The sequence below is a fragment of the Vicugna pacos genome, chromosome 12 (assembly GCF_048564905.1).
Source record: "Vicugna pacos chromosome 12, VicPac4, whole genome shotgun sequence".
NCBI classification, from domain to species: Eukaryota; Metazoa; Chordata; class Mammalia; order Artiodactyla; family Camelidae; genus Vicugna; species Vicugna pacos.
The window spans coordinates 1,140,388-1,160,610 of NC_132998.1; the positions used below are offsets into that span (position 1 = coordinate 1,140,388).

A 20,223-nucleotide genomic window follows, 5' to 3' on the forward strand; every position below is an offset into this window, starting at 1 on the left:
TACATTTGTTTTCTATATCTGAGTCTCTTTCTGTTTGTAAGTAAATTCATTTGTATCACTTTTTTAGACCCCACATATAAAGTGATTTCATATAATTGTCTTTCTCTGTCTGACTTCTCTTAGTGTGATAATCTCTAGATCCATTTGTCTGTCTTTTTTACTATAGCCATTCTAACGGGTGTATAGTAGTATCTTACTGTGTTTAATTTGCATTTCCCTAAAACCTAATGATTCTTAGCACCTTTTCATGTACTTATTAATCATTTGGATGTCTTCGGTGAAATGTCTATTCAAGTCCTTTGCAAATTTTTAAATTGGGGTATTGTCTTATTGGATAGAGTTCTTTGTTTATCCTAGATACAAGTCTTTCATCAGATGAGTGATTTGCAGTATTTTCTTCCAGCCAGTGGCTTGTTTTTTCACTTTCTTAGTGGTATCTTTTGAAAGTTTAAAGTTTTATATTTTAATGAAGTCCAATTTATTGTACTTTTCTTCTATGGCTCATACTTTTGTGTTGTGTCTAAGAACTCTGGTAGCCCAGAGTCGTGAAGATTTCCTCCTGTGTTTTCTTCTAAAAGACTGTAGTTTTAGCTTTTACATTTAATTCTGTGATCCATTTTGAATTAATTTTTGTGTATGGTATGAGATAAGATTTATCTTTTTTGCATATGGATATCCGGTTATCCCAGCTTCAATTGTCTTGGCACCTTTGTTGAAAATTAATTGGTCGTAAATTTAAGGATTTCTTTCTGGTCTCTCAGTTCTGTTCCATTGATCTGCATTCACATCTTTATAACAACACCAAATTATCTTGATTACTTTTGCTTTCTAGTAAGTTTTGAAATCAATTAGTGTCAATCTTTCAACTTGTTCTTTTTCAAAATTGTTTTGGTTCTTCTAGGTCCTCTGCACTTCTGTTAGTTTGTCAGCGTCTACAAAGAAGCCTACTAGGATTTTGATAGGAATTGCATTGAAACTGTATATCAATTTGGGGGAAACTACCATCTTAACAATTATTTCTTTAATTTCTCTCAGCAATGTTTTAAAATTTTCAGTGTATAAATCTTATATTTGTAAATTTATTTCTGAATATTTAATTCCTTTTGATATTATGAGTGGAATTGTTTTTTTAATTTCACTTCAGTCTTTTTTTTTCAAACTGGCTTCATTTTTCATTTTTATTTTTTTTAACATTTTTTATTGAGTTACAGCCATTGTACAATGTTGTGTCAAATTCCAGTGTAGAGCACAATTTTTCAGTTATAGATGAACATACTTATATTCATTGTCACATTTTTTTTTCTCTGTAAGCTACCACAAAATCTTGTATATATTTCACTTCATTCTGCTGATTTTTACATATTGATCTTGTATCCTGTGACCTCGCTGGACTCACTTATTAATTCTAGTAGTTTTATTGTGGGTTCCTTAGGATTTTCTACATAGACAATCATGTTTGTGAATAAGGACAGTTTTACTTCTTCATTTCCAGTCTGGATGCAGTTAAGCTATTTGGTTTTGTGGTTGTTGCTTTTTCTTAGGGCATTGTCTAGAACTTCCAGCATAATGTTGAATAGAAATGGTGAGCATAGGCACCCTTGCCTTGTTCTGATTTTCAGGGGAATGCATTCAGTCTTTCGGCATTAAGTATGAAATTAGCTGTAGGGTTTTCATAACTGTTCTTTATTATCAAAATGAAGGCATTTCTTTCTATTAGTCAGTTGAGAGATTTTATCATGAATAGGTATTGAATTTTGTCAAATGCTGCATTTACTGAGATAATCATGTCCATTTTGTCCTTTATTCTATTAATATGCCATATAACATTACTTGGTTTTTGAACATTTAACCCAATGGGTTCATGGAGTTAATTGCAGTTGCTCATGGTGTACAAACCTTTTTTTATATGTTTCTGAATTCAGTTTACTAATATTTTGTTAAGGTTTTTCACATCTATATTCATAAGGGATATTTGTATTTAGTTTTTTTTCCTTATGATACCCAATCAGTTTTTAACCTAATGATTTTTAGTAACCTTTGATAATCATTGCCTGGATCAGCTGTTTCACTAGAGGTTACAAACTGGTGCCATTCCATCATTCCTTCATTCTTTATTATTTTGAATTCTTCTACACAGAAGGACTTTGCTTCATCAGCTATTTGGTTATTCAGAGATACAGTTCATATGGCTATATATTTGACTTGTTTCTCTTTACTCGATAATTTTTAGAATAATAAGTTGGTTCTGTAATGTCCTCCAAAGTTGATCAGTTAGAGTTTTAAAAACTATTATGAACTTATGAATTTTAATAACTATGATATGTTTATATTATATATATATATCACATCTTCTTTACCCAGTCATCTGTCGATGGACACTTAGGTTGTTTCCACGTTGGCCATTGTAAATAGTGCTACTATGAACATTGGGGTGCATGTGTTTTTTCAAATTACAGTTTTCTCTGGATATATGCCCAGGAGTGGGATTGCGAATCATATAGTAAGTCTATTTTTAGTTTTTTAAGGAACCTCCGTACTGTCCTCCATAGTGGCTGCACCAATTTACATTCCCACCAACTGTGTAGGAGAGTTCCCTTTTCTCCACATACTCTCTAGCATTTATTATTTGTAGACTTTTTAATGATAATAATGGCCATTCTGACTGGTGTGAGATGATATCTCATTGTAGTTTTGATTTGTGTTTCTCTGATAATTAGCGATATTGAGCATCTTTTCATGTGCCTGTTGGCCATCCGGATGTTTTCTTTGGAGAGATATCTGTTTAGGTCTCTGCCCATTTTTTGATTGGGTTGCTTTTTTTTAAATATTAAGCTGTATGAGCTGTTTGTATATTTTAGAAATCAGTCCCTTGTCAGTTGTATCATTTGTAAATATTTTCTCCCATTCTGTAAGATTTTTTTGTTTTGTTTATGGTATCCTTAGATGTGCAAAAGCTTTTGTGTTTAATTAGGTCCCATTTGTTTATTTTTGCTTTTATTTCTATTACTCTAGGAGCTGGTTTGAAAAAAATATTGCTGTGATTTATATCAAAGAGTGTTCTGTCTGTGTTTTCCTCTAGAAATTTAATAGTAATCTGGTCTTACATTTAGGTCTTTCATCCATTTTGAGTTTATTTTTGTATATGGTATTAGAGAATACTCTAACTTCATTCTTTTACATGTAGCTGTCCAGCTTTTCCAGCATCAGTCTCCAAGTAGTTTTAATTTTAACATATTTTTATGTTCAGCAACATATTATATTATGTACATGTTAATAAGTTGATGATAGTGAACCTACATTAACATATAAAGAGAGAAATTTGCCATTAGGCATCTGAAATTTAATGAGTTGGCTCTGACCCTCAAGCTGCAGGTTATTTACTTAGATTTGTGGTAAGAAATAAGATGGATTTATTAAGACAACTACTGTGTGAATAAAATAATTAAAAATAAGATGAGTTTGTTAGATGCAACATGGTATAGTAAATATCAAGTGTGGGCTCATACGTGGAAAATGCTTTATAATGAACAAAGTACTTTTACAGTTATTATCTAATTTGACTGTCATGATAATCCCTGAGAGATAGGACAGATACTATGCCCATTTTGTAGAAGGGGAAACCGATGTTTTAAAAGATTGAGGTTCCAGTTTAACATAGCAAATGATAGAATTGGGTTTAAATTTCAAACTTTTCATCTACCTATATACAAATCTATGCTTTCTCTTCCTGGAGGTTGCTAAAGGATGCACAACCTGTATTATCCAGGAGGCGGCAGTGTTTTCTTAATATTTATTGGGATTCATTTCCCACTGGAGAGATTTTTTTTTTTTAAATTGCATTCTTGAGCATAAATTATGTTTATGTGTTAAAGATAAAAATATTAATAAAGTTGGTGTCTGTTTCCTGGGAGCCCACCATCTGGGTGCAAGAGGTGAGGCAGTCAAGTAGAGTTAAAGCCTACAAAAATTTTGTACAAAATGTTACAGGAATACAAATTTATATCGGGCCTTTTGCGGTGGTGTCTTTTTATGGTTAATGGGAGTTAAGTTTTATCTAATACACCGATGAGAGACACAAGTTAATTCAGGCTCTGTGACTTCCTAAAGACACAAAAATTAGCCATAAGAGGAAAATAATATGTATTTTAAATATAATAGAAAAAGCTCCTAAATGTCCTAATGTGGCATTTCATCACTATCAACACTGTTTTCAGTGTTTTTAATGAGTAATATCTTTCCAGATGTAAATTTAATGTTCGAGATTTTCCATTCATTCATTGAACAAAAATTTTTAAAAAATTTGTGTGTGTGTGTATGTGTATTCAAAATATGTTTATTGGGATGGTTTCCCATTCATCCTGATTTCAGAGTACTTTTAGTGCTGCTTCTGTTTGAAGGGGCATCTTTCTGTAAACCTTGCTTTTCCTCCTGTAAGCTGGCAGGGGACAGTAGAGCAGCCAACACATAAACTAGTATTTGTGCATGACTAAAGAGAGCATTTCACATCCATGAGGTAGGAATTGGGGCTCTGCAATAGGCAGTTTCCTCCCTCCTCTTCTCTTCTTCTGGACAGGGATGGAGGAGGTCCTTTTTAAAAGGCAAGTTCTCATGAGGAGGTGTCACTGCTGACAAATATTTTAAATTTTAAATTAGCCAGGTACTGTTAAATGCTAGGGATATAATGAGGTACACACAATAGTCACAGTCCTGTCCTCATCAAGCTTATACTTCTGTAATACCTGCTAGTGATTGGTGGCTTTATAAATACTGTATGTTGATATTTTAGAAACTATTTCTTATGTTCAAATCTTATGTTTCATTTGAGAGTTTCCAGATGTGGTACAAATTATCCCCAGAAGAAAAGCAGAATTCAAGCAAATTACTTTCTAAATATGTAATGAATCAAAGCTCAGGTAGAATCTTGAATACTTAATCAGCCAGAACTACAGCTGTAGTTTTCTACAGATCTTATTCTTTTTGGCATTATAAGTTTACTCCTAGAATTAGCATCCATTGTGCAACTTAAGAGTAGGCTGAAATATTGCGTATCACTGCTACTTGAGATAAAGAGCTGGTTTGAGGAAAATTATTGAACTTTGACCTTTAGAATCCTGGGATTATTCCTTTATTACTTCTGACCCCAAAATATGTATTTATCAGAATTTTTAATTTCGTAGCAAAATCAGATTGATGTGGAGACAATGCTGAATCAAGACAGAAAGTCTGGATTCTGGTGCCAGGTATTATTTCACCTCCTGACCTTATGCAAGTGAGTTCACCTCTCTGGGGTTTTTTTCCGTCTGAAAATGAGAGAGGACAAAGCAAAGGAACTGTCCAGTTCATCAGTATTCTGACTCATTATCCCCATGGCTTTTGTACTTTTTGCAATGTTAGATTTAACCATATGAAATTGGCAGTACTTGACTATTTGAAAAGATTCAGTAGGGGAGGGGATAGCTCAGTAGTAGAGTGTGTGCTTAGCATGCATGGGGTCTTGGGTTCAATCCTTAGTACCTCTGTTAAAAAATATATAATATTTTATATATATAAAACCTAATTATCTCCCCCCACAAAAAAAGAAAAGATCCATATTTAACCTATAGAAACAACCGTTTCATTTGGTTCAACCTAATTGTTGAATTCATTTGTGGGCCCTATTGGGATCATATGAGTTATTTGTTTTAGGGATAGCTGAGACCAAACAAAATTAATTTCTCAAGTGTGAAGGAAACATACATTTAGAGACTATAATATTACCAATCAATACAGTCCATTCTGAGTATGCATAGAATCTAGTCTAGTCTTTTCTTTCTATATTACGCTAATTTTCTGGCTCAGTGATTCTGGGTGATTTGATTCCTGTATTTTAGTATCTGGCAAAGGATAAGTCTACTTAAAAATTCTGTTAGGCTATTCCCTGTAGTGAGTTTTGGCTGGAAGTATCTGTTGTTACAGGAGAGAAGAATATACTGTTAGCACTGATATCCAGGGTATGAGATAAATAATTTGTCAGAGCTTCCTGTCTTTCTCCCTGTTTTCCAATGAGTTAAGTCAAGGAGTTGAGAGACCAAACTTCCCTCATTTCTAGTTTTAGACCAATTTTGCCATTCCATCCTACATCAGACGGGGGCAATGCTAAACTTTTCTTGTTATTTGATGCAGATCCTTAGATTTTTCTGCTTAAGGAAGCTGATGTGTTAAATAAACTTTTTTTTTCACTTCTTAAGGCATTGCCTCATCTCTTTACCATGAAATAAATTCTACTTTTTGGTCTTTTCCCATAACCTAGACTTTTGGGCACAAAAGTTAATTAGTGGGAGGAAAGATAATCCAAAGAGAATATTAATAGGTGGGGAGAAACGGCCTCAGGCCTAATATACCTTGTTCAGGTCTCTGAACTATATTCAGAACTCCACTAACAAACTGGCCCTCTCTCACGGCTTTCAGACACATCTGCCACATCAGCCTGGCTCCAGTCCTATGTGTAGGGTCTGGCACATCGGCAGGTACTACATTCTTTGGAGTTCTCCACCCTGATGTGGAGGGACCAATAGTGGCATGCAGTCATCTTTCAACATACTAATCGGAGTTGATCTAGCCTCAGCTCTTCTACTTGAGACACTGAATGAAAAGTGTTTTTCTTTTTTTTTTTTTTCATTTTTTAATTGAAGTATAGTTGATTTACAATGTTGTGTTAGTTTCTAGTGAACAGCATAGTGATTCAGTTATTCAGTTATACATATTCTTTTCATTATAGGTTATTACAAGTTATTGAATATAGTTCCCTGTGCTAGATATATTATTGTTTATCTGTATGTAGTAGTTTTTATCTGCTAATCCCAAACTCTCAATTTATCCCTTTCCCCTTTGGTAACCATAAGTTTGTTTTCTATGTCTGTGAGTCTCTGTTTTGTAAATAAGTTCATTTGGGTCATTTTTTTAGATTCCACATATAAGTGATATCATGATATTTGTCTTTCTCTGATTTACTTCACTTAGTATAATAATCTCTAGGTCCATTCATGTTGCTGCAAATGGCATTATTTCATTCTTTTTATGGCTGAGTGATATTCCATTTTGTGTGTCTGTGTGTGTATTACATCTTTATATCCTTTCAACGTCGATGGACATTTAGGTTGCTTCCATGTCTTGGCTATTGTAAATAATGCTGCTATGAACATTGGGGTGCGTGTATCTTTTTCGAATTGGAGCTTTCTCCAGATACATGCCCAGGAGTGGGATTGCTGGATCATATGGTAATTCTGTTTTTAGTTTTTTAAGGAATCTCCATACTGTTTTCCATAGTGGCTGCACAAAGTTGCATTCCCGTCAACAGTGTAAGAGTGTTCCCTTTTCTCTGCACCCTCTCCAGCACTTGTTTGCTTACTTTTTAATGATGGCCATTCTGACTGGTGTGAGCTGATACCTCATTGTAGTTTTGATTTGCATTTCTCTGATAATTAGTGATATTGAGTATCTTTTCATGTACGTACTGGCCATCTATATATCTTCATTGGAGAGATGTCTGGTTAGGTCTTCTGCTCATTTTTTGATTGGGTTGTTCTTTTTTTTTTTTGTGGTTATTGAGTTGTATGAACTGTTTGTGTATTCTGGAAGTTAAGCCCTTGTCACTCATATTGTTTGTAAATATTTCCTCTGAGTCTGTAGGTTTTCTTTTCATTTTGTTTACAGTCTCCTTTGCTGTGAAAAAGCTTCTAAGTTTAACTAGGTCCTATTGGTTTATTTTTGCTTTTATTTCTGTTTCCTAGGTAGACTGACCTAGGAAAACATTGCTATGCTTTATGTCAGAGAATGTTTTGCCCTTGTTCCTTCTAGGAGACTTATGGTGTCCTTTCTTATGTTTAAGTCTTTAAGCCATTTTGAGTTTATTTTTGTGTATGGGGTGAGGGAGTGTTCTAACTTCACTGATTTATGTGTGGCTGTCCAGCTTCCCCAGCACCATTTGCCAAAGAGACTGTCTTTTCTCCATTGTATATTCTTGCCTCTGTTGTCAAAGATTAATTGACCTTAGGTATATGGGTTTATTTCTGGGCCCTCTATTCTATTCTACTGATCCCTTTGTCTGTTTTTGTGTCAATACCATCTTGTTTTGATTACTGTAGCTTTGTAGTATTGTCTGAAGTCTGGGAGGGTTATGCTTCCAGCTTCATTCTTTTTCTTCAGTATTGCTTTGGCAATTCTGGGTCTTTTGTGATTCCATGTAAATTTTAAGAGTATTTGTTCTAGTGAAAAATATCCTGGGTAATTTGATAGGGATTACATTAAATCTGTGGATTGCTTTGGATACTATGGCCATTTTAACAGTATTAATTCTTCCAATCCAAGAGGATGGGTTATCGTTCCATTAGTTTAAATCATCTTTAATTTCCTTCATCAGTGTTTTATAGTTCTCAGCGTATATAGGTCTTTTACCTCCCTAGTCAGATTTACGCCTAAGTATTTTTTGATGACATTTTAAAAGGGATTTATTTTTTACTTTCCTTTTCTGATATTTCATTGTTAGTGTAAAGAAATGCAACAGAAAGCATTTCTGTATGTTAATTTTGTAACCAGCTACCTTGCTGAATTTGTTTATCAGTGCTAATAGTTTTTGTTTGGAGTCTTTAGAGTTTTCTATATATAGTATCATGTCACCTGCATAAAGTGACAGTTTTACCTCTTCCCTTTCAATTTGGATCCCTTTTATTTCTCGTTTGATTGCTATGGCTATGTCCTCCCATACTCTGTTGAATAGAAGTGGTGAGTGTGGGCATCCTTGTCTTGTTCCAGAGTCTAGTGGGAAGGCTTTCAGCTTTACACTGTTGAGTAATATGTTGGCTGTGGGTTTGTCATATGTGGTTTTTATTACGCTGAAATATATGTCCCCTATACCCAACTTGGTAAGAGTTTTTATCATGAATGGATGTTGAATTTTATCAAGTGCTTTTTCTACATCTATTGAGATGATCATGTGGTTTTTATCCTTTCTTCTGTTGATGTGGCATATAATATTGATTGATTTGTATTTGTTGAACCATCCTTGTGTCCCTGGAATGAATCCAACTTGACCGTAGTGTATGATTTTTTTTATGTGTTGTTTTTCTGGAGAAATCACAAACCAGTCTATGTTGAATCACAGGTATAAACGTCTCTTTCCAAGAGAAGCTCCCAAATAACTCTTATTTTACTTCTCCCCCCTCAGAACAACTCTTGAGTGCTGAGTGCAAAAGAACCAAGGATTTGAGATGCACTGACTAAATCTGAAAAATGTGAGCCATATAATGGGCAAAGCAAATTGGGGTTGCCGGGGACAGGTCAAAGGAAACACACTGGAAGAAACAGAATTCTTCCTCTTCTCATATACTTCCTGAATCTAACCACAGAACTCCAACAACACCCTCTCCATCACTTCTATAAGAGTCCATAACCTCCTTTAAAAATACACTTGCCCAAGTAGACGATGAAGTTTCCAATCTTGTTGGTGCTCTTTGACATTACTGACTTTTGGCATCAGGTCACCAATCTGGGTCATTTTACTTTTACGGCCCTAAACTTACTAGATAGAGTATAAAAATCTAGGTTTTTGTATTAGTTTATATGAAATGGAATTTATTCAGTTGAATTCTTCTTTATCTACCTTCTGATACTTTCTACTTTTGGAGTAGAGAAATGGTGCTAAGTCTTAGGATACAAGAAAATACTACTTTTTTCTCTGTATCTATGTCTATTTCTTAGATTAGTAGGACTCTAGAGGAAAGGGAGCTGGGATGTCTTATCTTTAGTGTGCTTTGATTCTGTATTGTTTCCTTTTTTCTAGAGATAAGAGATGTTCCACCAGTTTCCAGGAGATTGGGGATTATGAAAAGAATTCCCAAATAATCAGATTGTTTGTTTACGTAAGATAGGGAAAGAGAAGAAATTGAATTGGTTGATTCCTGAAATTTCTTATCCACTTTCCAGTTACATAGTTTAGTGTGTCCAGTCCTAGTATTATCTTTTGAATGTAACTAAGATACTAGTTTTTGGAAATGTTCACTTCAGATCATCAAATCTGGGTTATACAATACCCAGAGGGATACACACTGGGAGACCGTAGAGTAATTAATCATAATGGAGGTAACATCTGTTGAATCTTTACCAAGTGCCGGGCCCCTTCCTAAGGGCCTTGTGTGCATTGCCTATCTTCATTTCACTACAGTTTTAGGAAGTAGATATTATTTACTCTGTTTTACAGATGAAAAAATAAGATTTAGGCATGTGAAGTAATTCTCCCAGTGTCACTCAGCTTATAAGTGATAGGACTGAACCAGAACTTAGATTTGATTCCAAAAGCTGATGAAGTGGGTATTATCTTCATTTTGGAAATGAGTGAATTAGAGATGCTAAGTAACTCGGCCTAAAGTTATATATAAACAGTAACTAACAGTGGTGTCAGGATTTGAACTCATGTCAGCTGCTCTATAAAACTCATGATGGTTTTGACTGTTTTACATTCTAAGACATCAGTGAGCATTAAGGAATGCAGTAAGAACGCATCATATTGAGAATATTAGAATTTTACAAAAATTTAGATTGACTGCCATTATAAATCAGGCCTTAAAGATTAAGGTTTTGTATCACATTGTTAGGCTAAGGGAGAAGACGTCAACTAAGGGGCTAAATGACAGTGATAACTTGGCATATAATGAATCTCTGAGGGCAGAAAAGGGACTTAAAAAAATGAGGTATCATTGAGAGATGGCTTTATCAATTTATTTGCTGCACTTGGCTCTGTGCTTTCAACCTCATTTGCAATTCCCTCAGTGAGGCTGTTCCCACCCTTCCTGTGTCCCTTGAGCTGAGCAGTCACTTCCTGTCCTATTGGAAATGAAAGTTAGAGATTGGGGGGTTGGTATGTGTGTATTTACTCTGCAGAATGTTGGTACTATCTGCCCCATTATTATAGCAAAAAGGTGACAAGAAAACTAGACTAGAGACTGAGAGTTCATTTAAGGGAGGGTTTGGGCTTAATGTTTTTTGTGGCAAAGCAGACAGCACTAATTTATTTCTTAGAATATCCACGATGGCAGTGGAGTGGCCTTATGGGATTTGAAGGCTTTCATTCTGTCTCCCTGTTCTACTTGGATTGGATTGGTAAGTTGCTGGGTATGATTCTTAAATTTGGGGTCTCCTGCAAGTTTCTTTTCTTGTTAAGGCTGCTTCTGTAGGACATGCCTTTGAAACTGTCAGAGGTGTTGCAACTGTGTTAAATTCTAGACTCTAAGTTAATATTCTTCTTTCCTAAGAACTTTGTATTTTCTTCTCTGTGAAGCATATGTTTTTAAAATAGGGTTGGTTGGTTTGTTTTCTACAGGTCAGAGACAAGGACATCCCAACTCTGTGAACTTCAGCTTGGGCATAAGTTTCAGATTGGGTGAGTGAGTAATTTGTTTCAGCTTCCTGGACCTTGAAGACTAGGAAATAGTGAGATACAAAGTCAAATAAGATAGTTTACAGTTGTTGAAGAAGCCACTAGGCAGTTAGATCTCAGTAAAGCTGAGGGGGAGGGGGAGAAAGCATTAGGCACCAAGTTTCATGACATAGTCCAGGTTGATAATTCCTTCTTAAGTATGAAATCATACTTGGGGGAATCTGGAAAAGGGTAGGAGACATCTGCCCATCAGCGTGACCCAAGAGGAATAAAACTATCCAAGGATCTGAAACTAGTTATTTCCCAAACTGTTCTGCTTGTCTCTGCTCTTTGGTGAGCTCTTGTTCTTTCTTTGTGCGTTAAGTTCGCTGTAAATACAAAGTGGAGGGGAAGTCTTGAGCTTATCGCACTTCTTCTCAGTATGGCTTTCTTCACATTCTTCAAAGCAGTATTCCAGTGGCCCCTTTAAAATCAAGCTTGCAATCTTCTTATAGCTGAAATCTAGGGGAAAAAAATCCTGATCGAATTTTCATGCCAATCAGAACTCGTTCACATAGGAAAGGGGATAAAGTTGAAAGGGGTAGACCTAAGGACTTTTGGTTTTTATTTAACTGCTAAGTCTGTTTGGGGGTGGGGGGTGCGGAATAACATCTTGGGCATTAGGACCCAGTGGAAGTGCCTCACTCAGACTCAGAGTTAACTTCTATCAGTGACGTAAACAAGCAGCCCTAGCTCATTCTCTACCCCCCTTCTCTCTCCCTCTTGCTCCTTTTCTCCCCCTTTCTCCTCCCCTCCCTTCTCTCTCTCTCCCCTCCCTCCCTCTCCCTCTCTTTCCCCTCCTTTCCTTCTCCTTCTTCTCTCTCTCTCAGCTTCCTAAAGTTAAAGAGAAAATGCTGCTATCGGTGACTTCCAGGCCTGGGATTTCGACTTTTGGCTATAACAAGAACAACAAGAAGGTAGGGAAAAGTGCTTTTTCGGATTTCAGCTACTTCCTTTTCTGGGGATCGGGAGTGCCCTTGGCTTTAACATTCTCCTTAAGAGGGGAACGGGACTCCTCTCCTCTCAGTGCTTCTCTTTTCCACTAGTTTTTTTGGCATCTTCTCTCACCTGGTTCTGAAGTTCCAGGAATTTACAGTCCCTTATGTGAGGCCTGAGAAGGCAGGGGAATTAAAAACAAATTAAGTTTTGCAAGTTTGTATCTTTGTGAAATGAAGTTAGTTTGAGTCCCTGCTGATGTACCCAATCTTCACAGGGATAATATGTCACCTCAGACCCTGGCCCCCAGCCCACACCCTCCAAGGTTATTTTGTCTTTTTGGATTAACTGTTTGCATTCTCCCCCAGACCACCTTCCTTCCCCCAGTTTTATCAGGTAGCTGAATAGTCAGTGAACTCACAACAGCTTCAAGGACTGGGTCTAGGACTAGGTCTCCTCTTCTAGATTAGAGACCCTACCCACCCCGCCTGTAGGGAAGGGGTTTTAGGAGGTGTATCTTGGAAATTAAGGTAGAAAGTTCTGTGATTCTTTGGGTTCTGCTGCGGAGCTGGTTGCTTCCTGCTCTGCAGATAGCGAGGCTCAGCAGGGATCCTTGGAGTCTTCATGGTTTACCCACAGCTGCCGGAGAATTGTGCTATGCTTGGGCTTGGAGGCAGTCTGGGGAGAGGTGAATAATCATGCCCACATTTGCCAGGAAATATCCTGGGCAGTTTCTTGGCATTTCAGGGCACACAGTGGTGATTACGAGGAACTTTTTGCTGTAGCAGAAAGACCCTTTACACTCTCTTTTGATGCTGTAGCGTTTCTGAAGAAAAAAGGTGCCATAGACATTTAAGGATCTTTTGCTCATTTGATGGATTGTTGGGGGAGTGGGAAAGGATTCCCGCTGCTTTCTCATACACCTATGGAGACTATTACAGGTAAATCTAAACAAAATATCTGATCAAGGCAGTGGGTTAATGTTTAGACCCAGAACACCTAATGTTAGTTTATGGGTGTTAGTTATTATATGGTTCACTGTATTACATCCTTAAAAAATATGCGTCCATATTTGTTGGTTATCAATGATATATATTTTTAATGTATATATTTACTTACACACATATACACATAAATATATGATTTTGAGTGAGGGCTATTTCATCTCTTTATTCTTTACAAATCTTATATAGTACTGTATGGAAGTTTCCTTCCTGATTTTTTCCTCCAAGTCTCTTAGGTTATCCATTAAATTTCAGTAAAATGAATTTCAGAAATTGTTTTTTTCCCTATTAGCGGCTTCATATAATTGACCCTATCTAAAATATTTCCTTTTCTTAGCTCTCCACTCCCTTTTCCCCTTGTTGTATAGGAAACATTTCACAAGCTTCTAAATCTAGGATTGTATAGAGGACACGAGGTGTGCCTGCGCGTTCGGATTCAATTCTTCTATATCTTTCTGATAACTTGTAAGGTTTGAGAAGCAGTTCAGGAAACGTGGGGTGGGGGTAGACACATACTTACTAATGTATCTGTCAGGTGTTCTTTGGGTTCTTACAGGTCAGTGTTATGATGACATCACTTTGTGACTATATGACTCCTTGTGTGTATACCTGGGTTTGTGAATATCGGGTATATTTAAACTAAATCACTACTTCATTGTTCTTTGTCTTTTTGTTGACATATAGGGCTTACTGTGTTCATTCCTCTTTTGGGAAGAATGTTTTAGATGAATCTGCTTGTGTAATTTGTGCATTTTTATACCCAAGGTTAAATATTAAAAATAACTTTCATTAGTTTTTAGTAATAAATGTAAGAAATGCCTACTTTTAAAATTAAGCATAAAGAGGTATATAAAATAAAAAATCAGGTCTTCCCTTCATGTCCAGAAGTTCCTTACCCAAATTCCACCCCTTAAGAGAAATAACTAGTAGCAGTTTTCTGTATGTATTCTATCAGACTTTTTTCTGTGACAGAGGAAGATTTTATTTTTGACATTGGCTTATTTGCCACTTCTGTTAAGAACTCTATTTCTCAAGTAGGACAAGTCTATGTAATAAAGTTTTTGGACCTGTCCAGAATGCTTAAAAAACTAAGATAAAGAACAATAAATTTCTAAACTTTTGGAAGAGTACAAATTATAAATATCTGCTTATACCATCCATCATTATGTTATAGCAAAATCTAGAAATAATAGATTTGTAGAGATCTGCTTTCTTCAAGGAGCATTTTTACATCGTGTATTCTGTAGTCATTAATTCTGGTTGGTGAAATAAAAATAATTCCCAGTGAGCTCAGTTTGAAAAGCTATTTGTATGCCACTGTTGTGACTTTATTCATTTTATTTGTCTTTAAAGAGTTGGATTTTTAAAATTTTGAGACATATTTGTATACTTTATCAGGGAAGTTGCTTCCTGAGAAGCTCATGACAATCATAGTTTTCTTATTCTTTTTTGACTGTTGTAAATATAGGAATATAAGCAACAAATGGATAATGCCTAATAAAGGCATGTTCTTTCTCAGGATGTAGTGTTGAATATCCATTCCTTTCGTTGGAATTAAAATAGTCACAGTAGGGGGAAAATGTCGATTTCAAAGAAAGATTCTGCAAAATAATATGTTACATTTTATTAAAAAACTATTTTAATGGCCTTCAATTATTTTTGGTTCTTAAAAAAAAAAAGACTGAAGCTAAAAAGATCAGAGTTCTAGGGTCTCAACACTGTTCCTTCAACTTTTGAAACAGTTGCCTCAGTGGAGAGATTTGAGTATAGGTGAGATTGAAAGAGGAAGTGTTTGGGACTAAAGGAATTTCAGACTTGTAAAGAGCCTAACCACGCCTTCCCTGACATCATCTTCCTGGCATGTGTTATTATAATTTAACTCCTCAGAGCATCAACAACCATTCCCTTTGGAAAAAAAGAAAAGGAACTGTGTTTAACTTGGGTATTTTGCCTTCCCCAGTCCATTTTGCGTAAATTTCTATTTCTTCTCAATCTTAACGTATTGAAGACACATGGGTTGGGCAGTGCAGGGTCAATGAGTAGAACTGACTGGTGGGCATTGCCAGATCTTCGCTCTTTAAGAAGCTTGAGTTACCTGAAATTTTCAGAATTATTTGCTCAGGGAAGAAGAGAGTGGGATGCGGTACTACAATTGTTTATACTTCTAACAGGGAGAGACAGTTTTTGTGTGTTTACTGCATTTTCATCCAGTTTCTATCAAATCAGATGTAGTGGGACTTTTAAAGTCTAAAGTCTTTTGACTGGGGGCAGCTGATAGTTCCATTATCAGTAATGAAATTAACTCAGTTGGCTAAAATTTAGTGGTAATGTCTTTCCATTGATCCCTCCTTTCTTTTTTTAGTTCTACGATACGACCTTATGCCCTCATTACTACTGTTAAAAACATCCCCTGTGATCTCTTTGCCACCTATTTCTCCACCCCCTACCCCTTGCTCTGAAGTAGTTTTATACCTGCTACCAGGATAATCTTCCAACATTCCAGCAATCTAGTTAGTACTGAGCATTTCTTGTACAAAAACTTGCAATGGCTATGTATTACCTGCTAAACAAAGTCCAAATCTTTAGCCCAATACCCGTTATTTATGCAGCCTTTCCTTATCTTCCTTGCCTCCCCTCCCTGTGAGTTCATTGCCTTCCTCCTGCTCTAGCCAGTTGTGTTACCTGCAGTTCTCTGGATATACCCTTTGGTTGTCGGTTTGCATGTCTCATATAAGAAACTATGCTATAAAACGGAAAAATATAGAAAAGAAACAGGGCAAGGAGAAATATAGATTAGAATAAGAAGTCAGTTAGAATTAAAATGCAGGTGTGCAAACAAACCAGAGTTTTATTCTGGAAGATGAAGAATTTTGAATCATAATTGATTTTGTCAGTGTAGAGGTGGTTGGTGATTTTGATGAGCAATTTTAGAGTGGGGAACAAAAGCAAGGCTGGAGTGGGTTAATGAGTGAAAGAAGGTAAGGAAGTTTAGATGGTGTGTCTAGAGTAATCTTTTAAGAACTTTGATTAAGTTGAAGAGCAGAATCCAATTTAAAAAATGGCCAGAAGAGCTGAATGTTTCTCCAAGGACTATCTACAAATAGCCATGAAAAGATGTCCAGCATCATTGACCATCAAGGAACTCAAAACCACAGTGAGATACCACTTCACACCCACAATATGGCTGTAATCAAAAACAGATAATAATGTGGGGTAATTAGGCCCTGTATACACTGCTAGTGGGGATGTAAAATGGCACATCTGCTTTGGAAAATAGTTTGGCAGTTCCTCATAAGGTTTAAACACACTTCTAGGTATATACCCAAGAGATAGTAAAACATACATTCACACAAAAATCTGTACATCAGTGTTCATAATAGCATTGTTCATAATAGCCAAAAAGTGGAAACAACCCAAATATCCATCGACTGGTGAATGGATAAGTAAAATATTATATATCCCCATACAATGGAATTTTGGAATTTTATTCAGCAATAAAAAGTAATAGAGTACTGATACATTCTACAAAATAGATGAACCTTGGAAACATGCTAGTGGAAGAAGCTGCTCACAAAAGACCACGTACATTTGACCCTTGAACATGCAGAGCTTAGGGGCACCAGCCCTCTGCAGTTGAAAATTCATGTATAAGCTACAGTCAGTCCTCTGAGTGTGTGGTTCCTCTGTATCCATAGTTCTGCATCCTCAGACTCAACCAACAGCAGATTGCACTGTGCTACAGCACTTGTACATATTTAAATAGGTAATTTATATACATATATTTATTATAGTATTTACCATTGAAAAAAATTCCACGTATAAGGGAACCCGTGCAGTTCAAACCTGTGTTGTTCAAAGGTCAACGTATTTGCTGCTTCCATTTATATGAAATGTCCAGAATAGACAGAAAGACAGAGGACAGAAAGCAGATTAGTAGTGCCGAGGGCTGGAGTGGAAGGGGACGGTGGGGGAAAATGAGGAGTGACTGGTAGTGGGTATTGGGTTTCTTTTTGGGGTAATAAAAATGTCCTAAAATTTATTGTGATGATGGTTACACAACTCTGTAATCTAAATACCACTGAATTTACACTTTAAATGGGTTAATTATGTGGTATATAAATTATATCTCAATAAAGTGATTTTAAAAAGATAGCAGAGAAATGAAGTAAAGGCTGGTAGAGGATGGTGATAGTGTGAGGGAATTTTCTTAATAAATGGGAGATACGGGAGCCAAAATGCAATAAGAGTCATGATGAGTTACTTGATACTTATTTTCCAAATATTTATGTTCATATTCACACCCCTCCCATTCTCTAATCCTTTTGTTGTTGTGTCTCATATAGTATTTAGCCGGTGATCCTTTTTTGTTGTTACCGCTTCCTTTTGTAATGGCCTTTCTGTTCATTTATTCCCTCTACCCACATTCATTAAATAGTTCCAGCATGCCAGAATCTGGGGCTAAGGCATGACTGTCGCCCTTCCAAGAGCTCACAGTCAAAACTTGCAGAAGTTCAGCTGAAATGCTACCTCTTGTATAAATCTTCTAATCTTTCCACCTCCCTGCCCCAAAGGGGACATTTTTTCTTAGCCTCCTAATATTTTGTACTTCATATGTGATATTTATATAATTTTGCATTGTGTTAGAATCATTTAGGTGACTATCTTATCTTCATTGCTGGAGTGTAAACCTGTAAAGGTAAAGAGTGTTATTCAGTTTATTATTCTCCAAAACACCTGATAAAGCACCTTAAGTCTATCCAGTAGACATTTAACATATATATCCTAATAAATGTAATTAAGCTAATGTTAGGGATTCAGTTACGATTAAGCAAAGGAAGGCAGCATTGTGTTCTATACAGATTGTCAAATTTAGAGTTAGATCTGAATTTAAATATGATTTTTGTCACTTATTAACTGTGTGACTTTGATTTCTTCATCTTAAGTATTGATACACTTTATTGGGTTAGTTTTAAGGATTGGCAGTATTTATTAACATTTAAAATCACATATCAGTATATAAATAGATTATTTCTTTTATTAAAAAAACTTTTTATATAAACATTTTTAATTGAGTTATAGTTATTTTACAATGTTGTGTCAAATTCCAGTGTAGAGCACAATTTTTCAGTTATACATGAACGTACATACATTCATTGTCACATTCTCCTTCGCTGTGAGCCACCACAAGATCCTGTATATATTTCCCTGTGCTACACAGTACAATCTTGTTTATCTATTCTACATTTTGAAATCCCAGTCCCTTCCCACCCCCTGTCCCCCTGGCAACCACAAGTTTGTATTCTATGTCTATGAGTCTGTTTCTGTTTTGTATTTATGTTTTAAAAAAAAAAAACTTTTTCTTGATGCCATTTCTTCCTCCAGCTGCTGCGCCATTTCTCTTATTCCCTTTATATAAAATAGCTTGAAACAGTTATTTATTCAACAGTCTTATATACTAGCTGTCTCCAATTTATTTCCTTCTATTGCTTTTTCTTTTGTTTTCTTTAATATATGATTTGATAATATGAAAGATTACACGTAACTATAAAGCATAATAATAATAAGAACACCTGTAAACCCATCTTTCAACTTAAGAGCTAGAATCATTGCATATAAATGGCATATACTTAGGAGTTTCTCCCCATCCCATCCCCTACCTCCCTTCTAGGGGTAAAAATTCTAAATTTTATATTTATCATTCTGTTGCTTTTTTAAAACATAGTTTAAAATCATGTTTAATTTTCTTATTTACATTGTTCTCAGTGCTTTATATATACATGTATGTGTGTGTGCACATATATATGTAAAACTATATAATGGCATTTAATCCTTACAATTTCATTGTTACTCTCCCTTTTTCACAGATGAGAAAAAGTGAAGTATAGAGAGTTTCATAATTGCATTGCTAGTTAATGGACTGGCTGGGATTTGAACCCAGATAGTTTCACTCCTAGTCTGTGTTCTCAACCACTACCGTATTACTTTATTGCAGTGCAGTCTTCTGATTGCTTTTTCCATTCAGTATTACATTTTCATGTTTAATTCATGTTGTATATAGCCATGGTTTGTTCATCTTTCTATGCTATATTTCATATTATGAATATACCATAGTTTATTCATTCTCCTGCCAATGAGCTTTTGAATTATTTCCAGGTTGGTTTGTTTTTGCTATTCCTAACATTGCTGCTCTGAACATAATCGTATATGTGGTATGTTTGTGTGAGAATTTCTCTTGAGTTTATACCTAGAAGTGGGATTGCTGAATACAAGGTATGTGAATGTTCACCTTTAAGAGGTAATGCTCTCCAAGTATACCAAATTTGTTCTCATCAACAATGTAAAATTTACTGTAGATTCACATACTTTCTACCTGTTGATAATGCCATACCTCTCTCACTCTCTCTTAAACCCAATCTGATTAGGCTTTTACTCCCACCACTCTGCCAAAACTGCCCTTGTGAAGGTCTGCGATGACTTTCACGTTCTTGAGTGCTCAGTTCTTAGCTCTCATCTTACTTAACCTATTGTCAACACTTGACAGAATTTATCACACAGTTCCTTGAAACACTTCCTTCATTTGGTTTATAAACTACTGCGCCCTGCTGTTCCTCTGGGATCTATGGCCTCTCTTCTTTAGGGTCCTTCTAGTTTTTCTGATCTCTAAACCTTGGAGTTCCCCAGGATTCAGTCCATGAGTTTCTTTTCTATCTACACTTCTCCCTTCATAATCTGATCCAGTCTCATAGCTTTAAATATCACCCACATGATGGCAAATCTCAAATTATATTTCCAGCCTGGACTGCCCTCCTGCATTCCAGATTCATATATCTAACA

General features: G+C 35.8%; 1 protein-coding gene and 1 pseudogene across 4 annotated transcripts in view; one reads left to right on the forward strand and one right to left on the reverse strand.

Moving 5' to 3' along the window:
• Positions 1-4,375: 4,375 nt before the first annotated feature.
• On the reverse strand, positions 4,376-9,495 carry LOC140700360 (small ribosomal subunit protein eS27-like; annotated as a pseudogene).
• Positions 9,496-10,888: 1,393 nt separating this feature from the next.
• Positions 10,889-20,223, forward strand: part of LOC140685338 (RNA-binding motif, single-stranded-interacting protein 2) — a 47,596-nt gene continuing 38,261 nt past the window's right edge. Inside the window, exons 1-3 of one of the 4 annotated variants that reach the window (XM_072972472.1) lie at positions 10,889-11,133; positions 11,354-11,413; positions 12,280-12,366. In XM_072972472.1, the coding sequence (XP_072828573.1) occupies positions 12,301-12,366 (66 nt within the window). In that variant the 5' untranslated portion in view covers positions 10,889-11,133; positions 11,354-11,413; positions 12,280-12,300. Of the gene's footprint in view, positions 11,134-11,353; positions 11,414-12,116; positions 12,367-20,223 lie in introns of those variants that run through there. The other 3 variants (XM_072972471.1, XM_072972473.1, XM_072972474.1) reach the window with 3 other exon arrangements.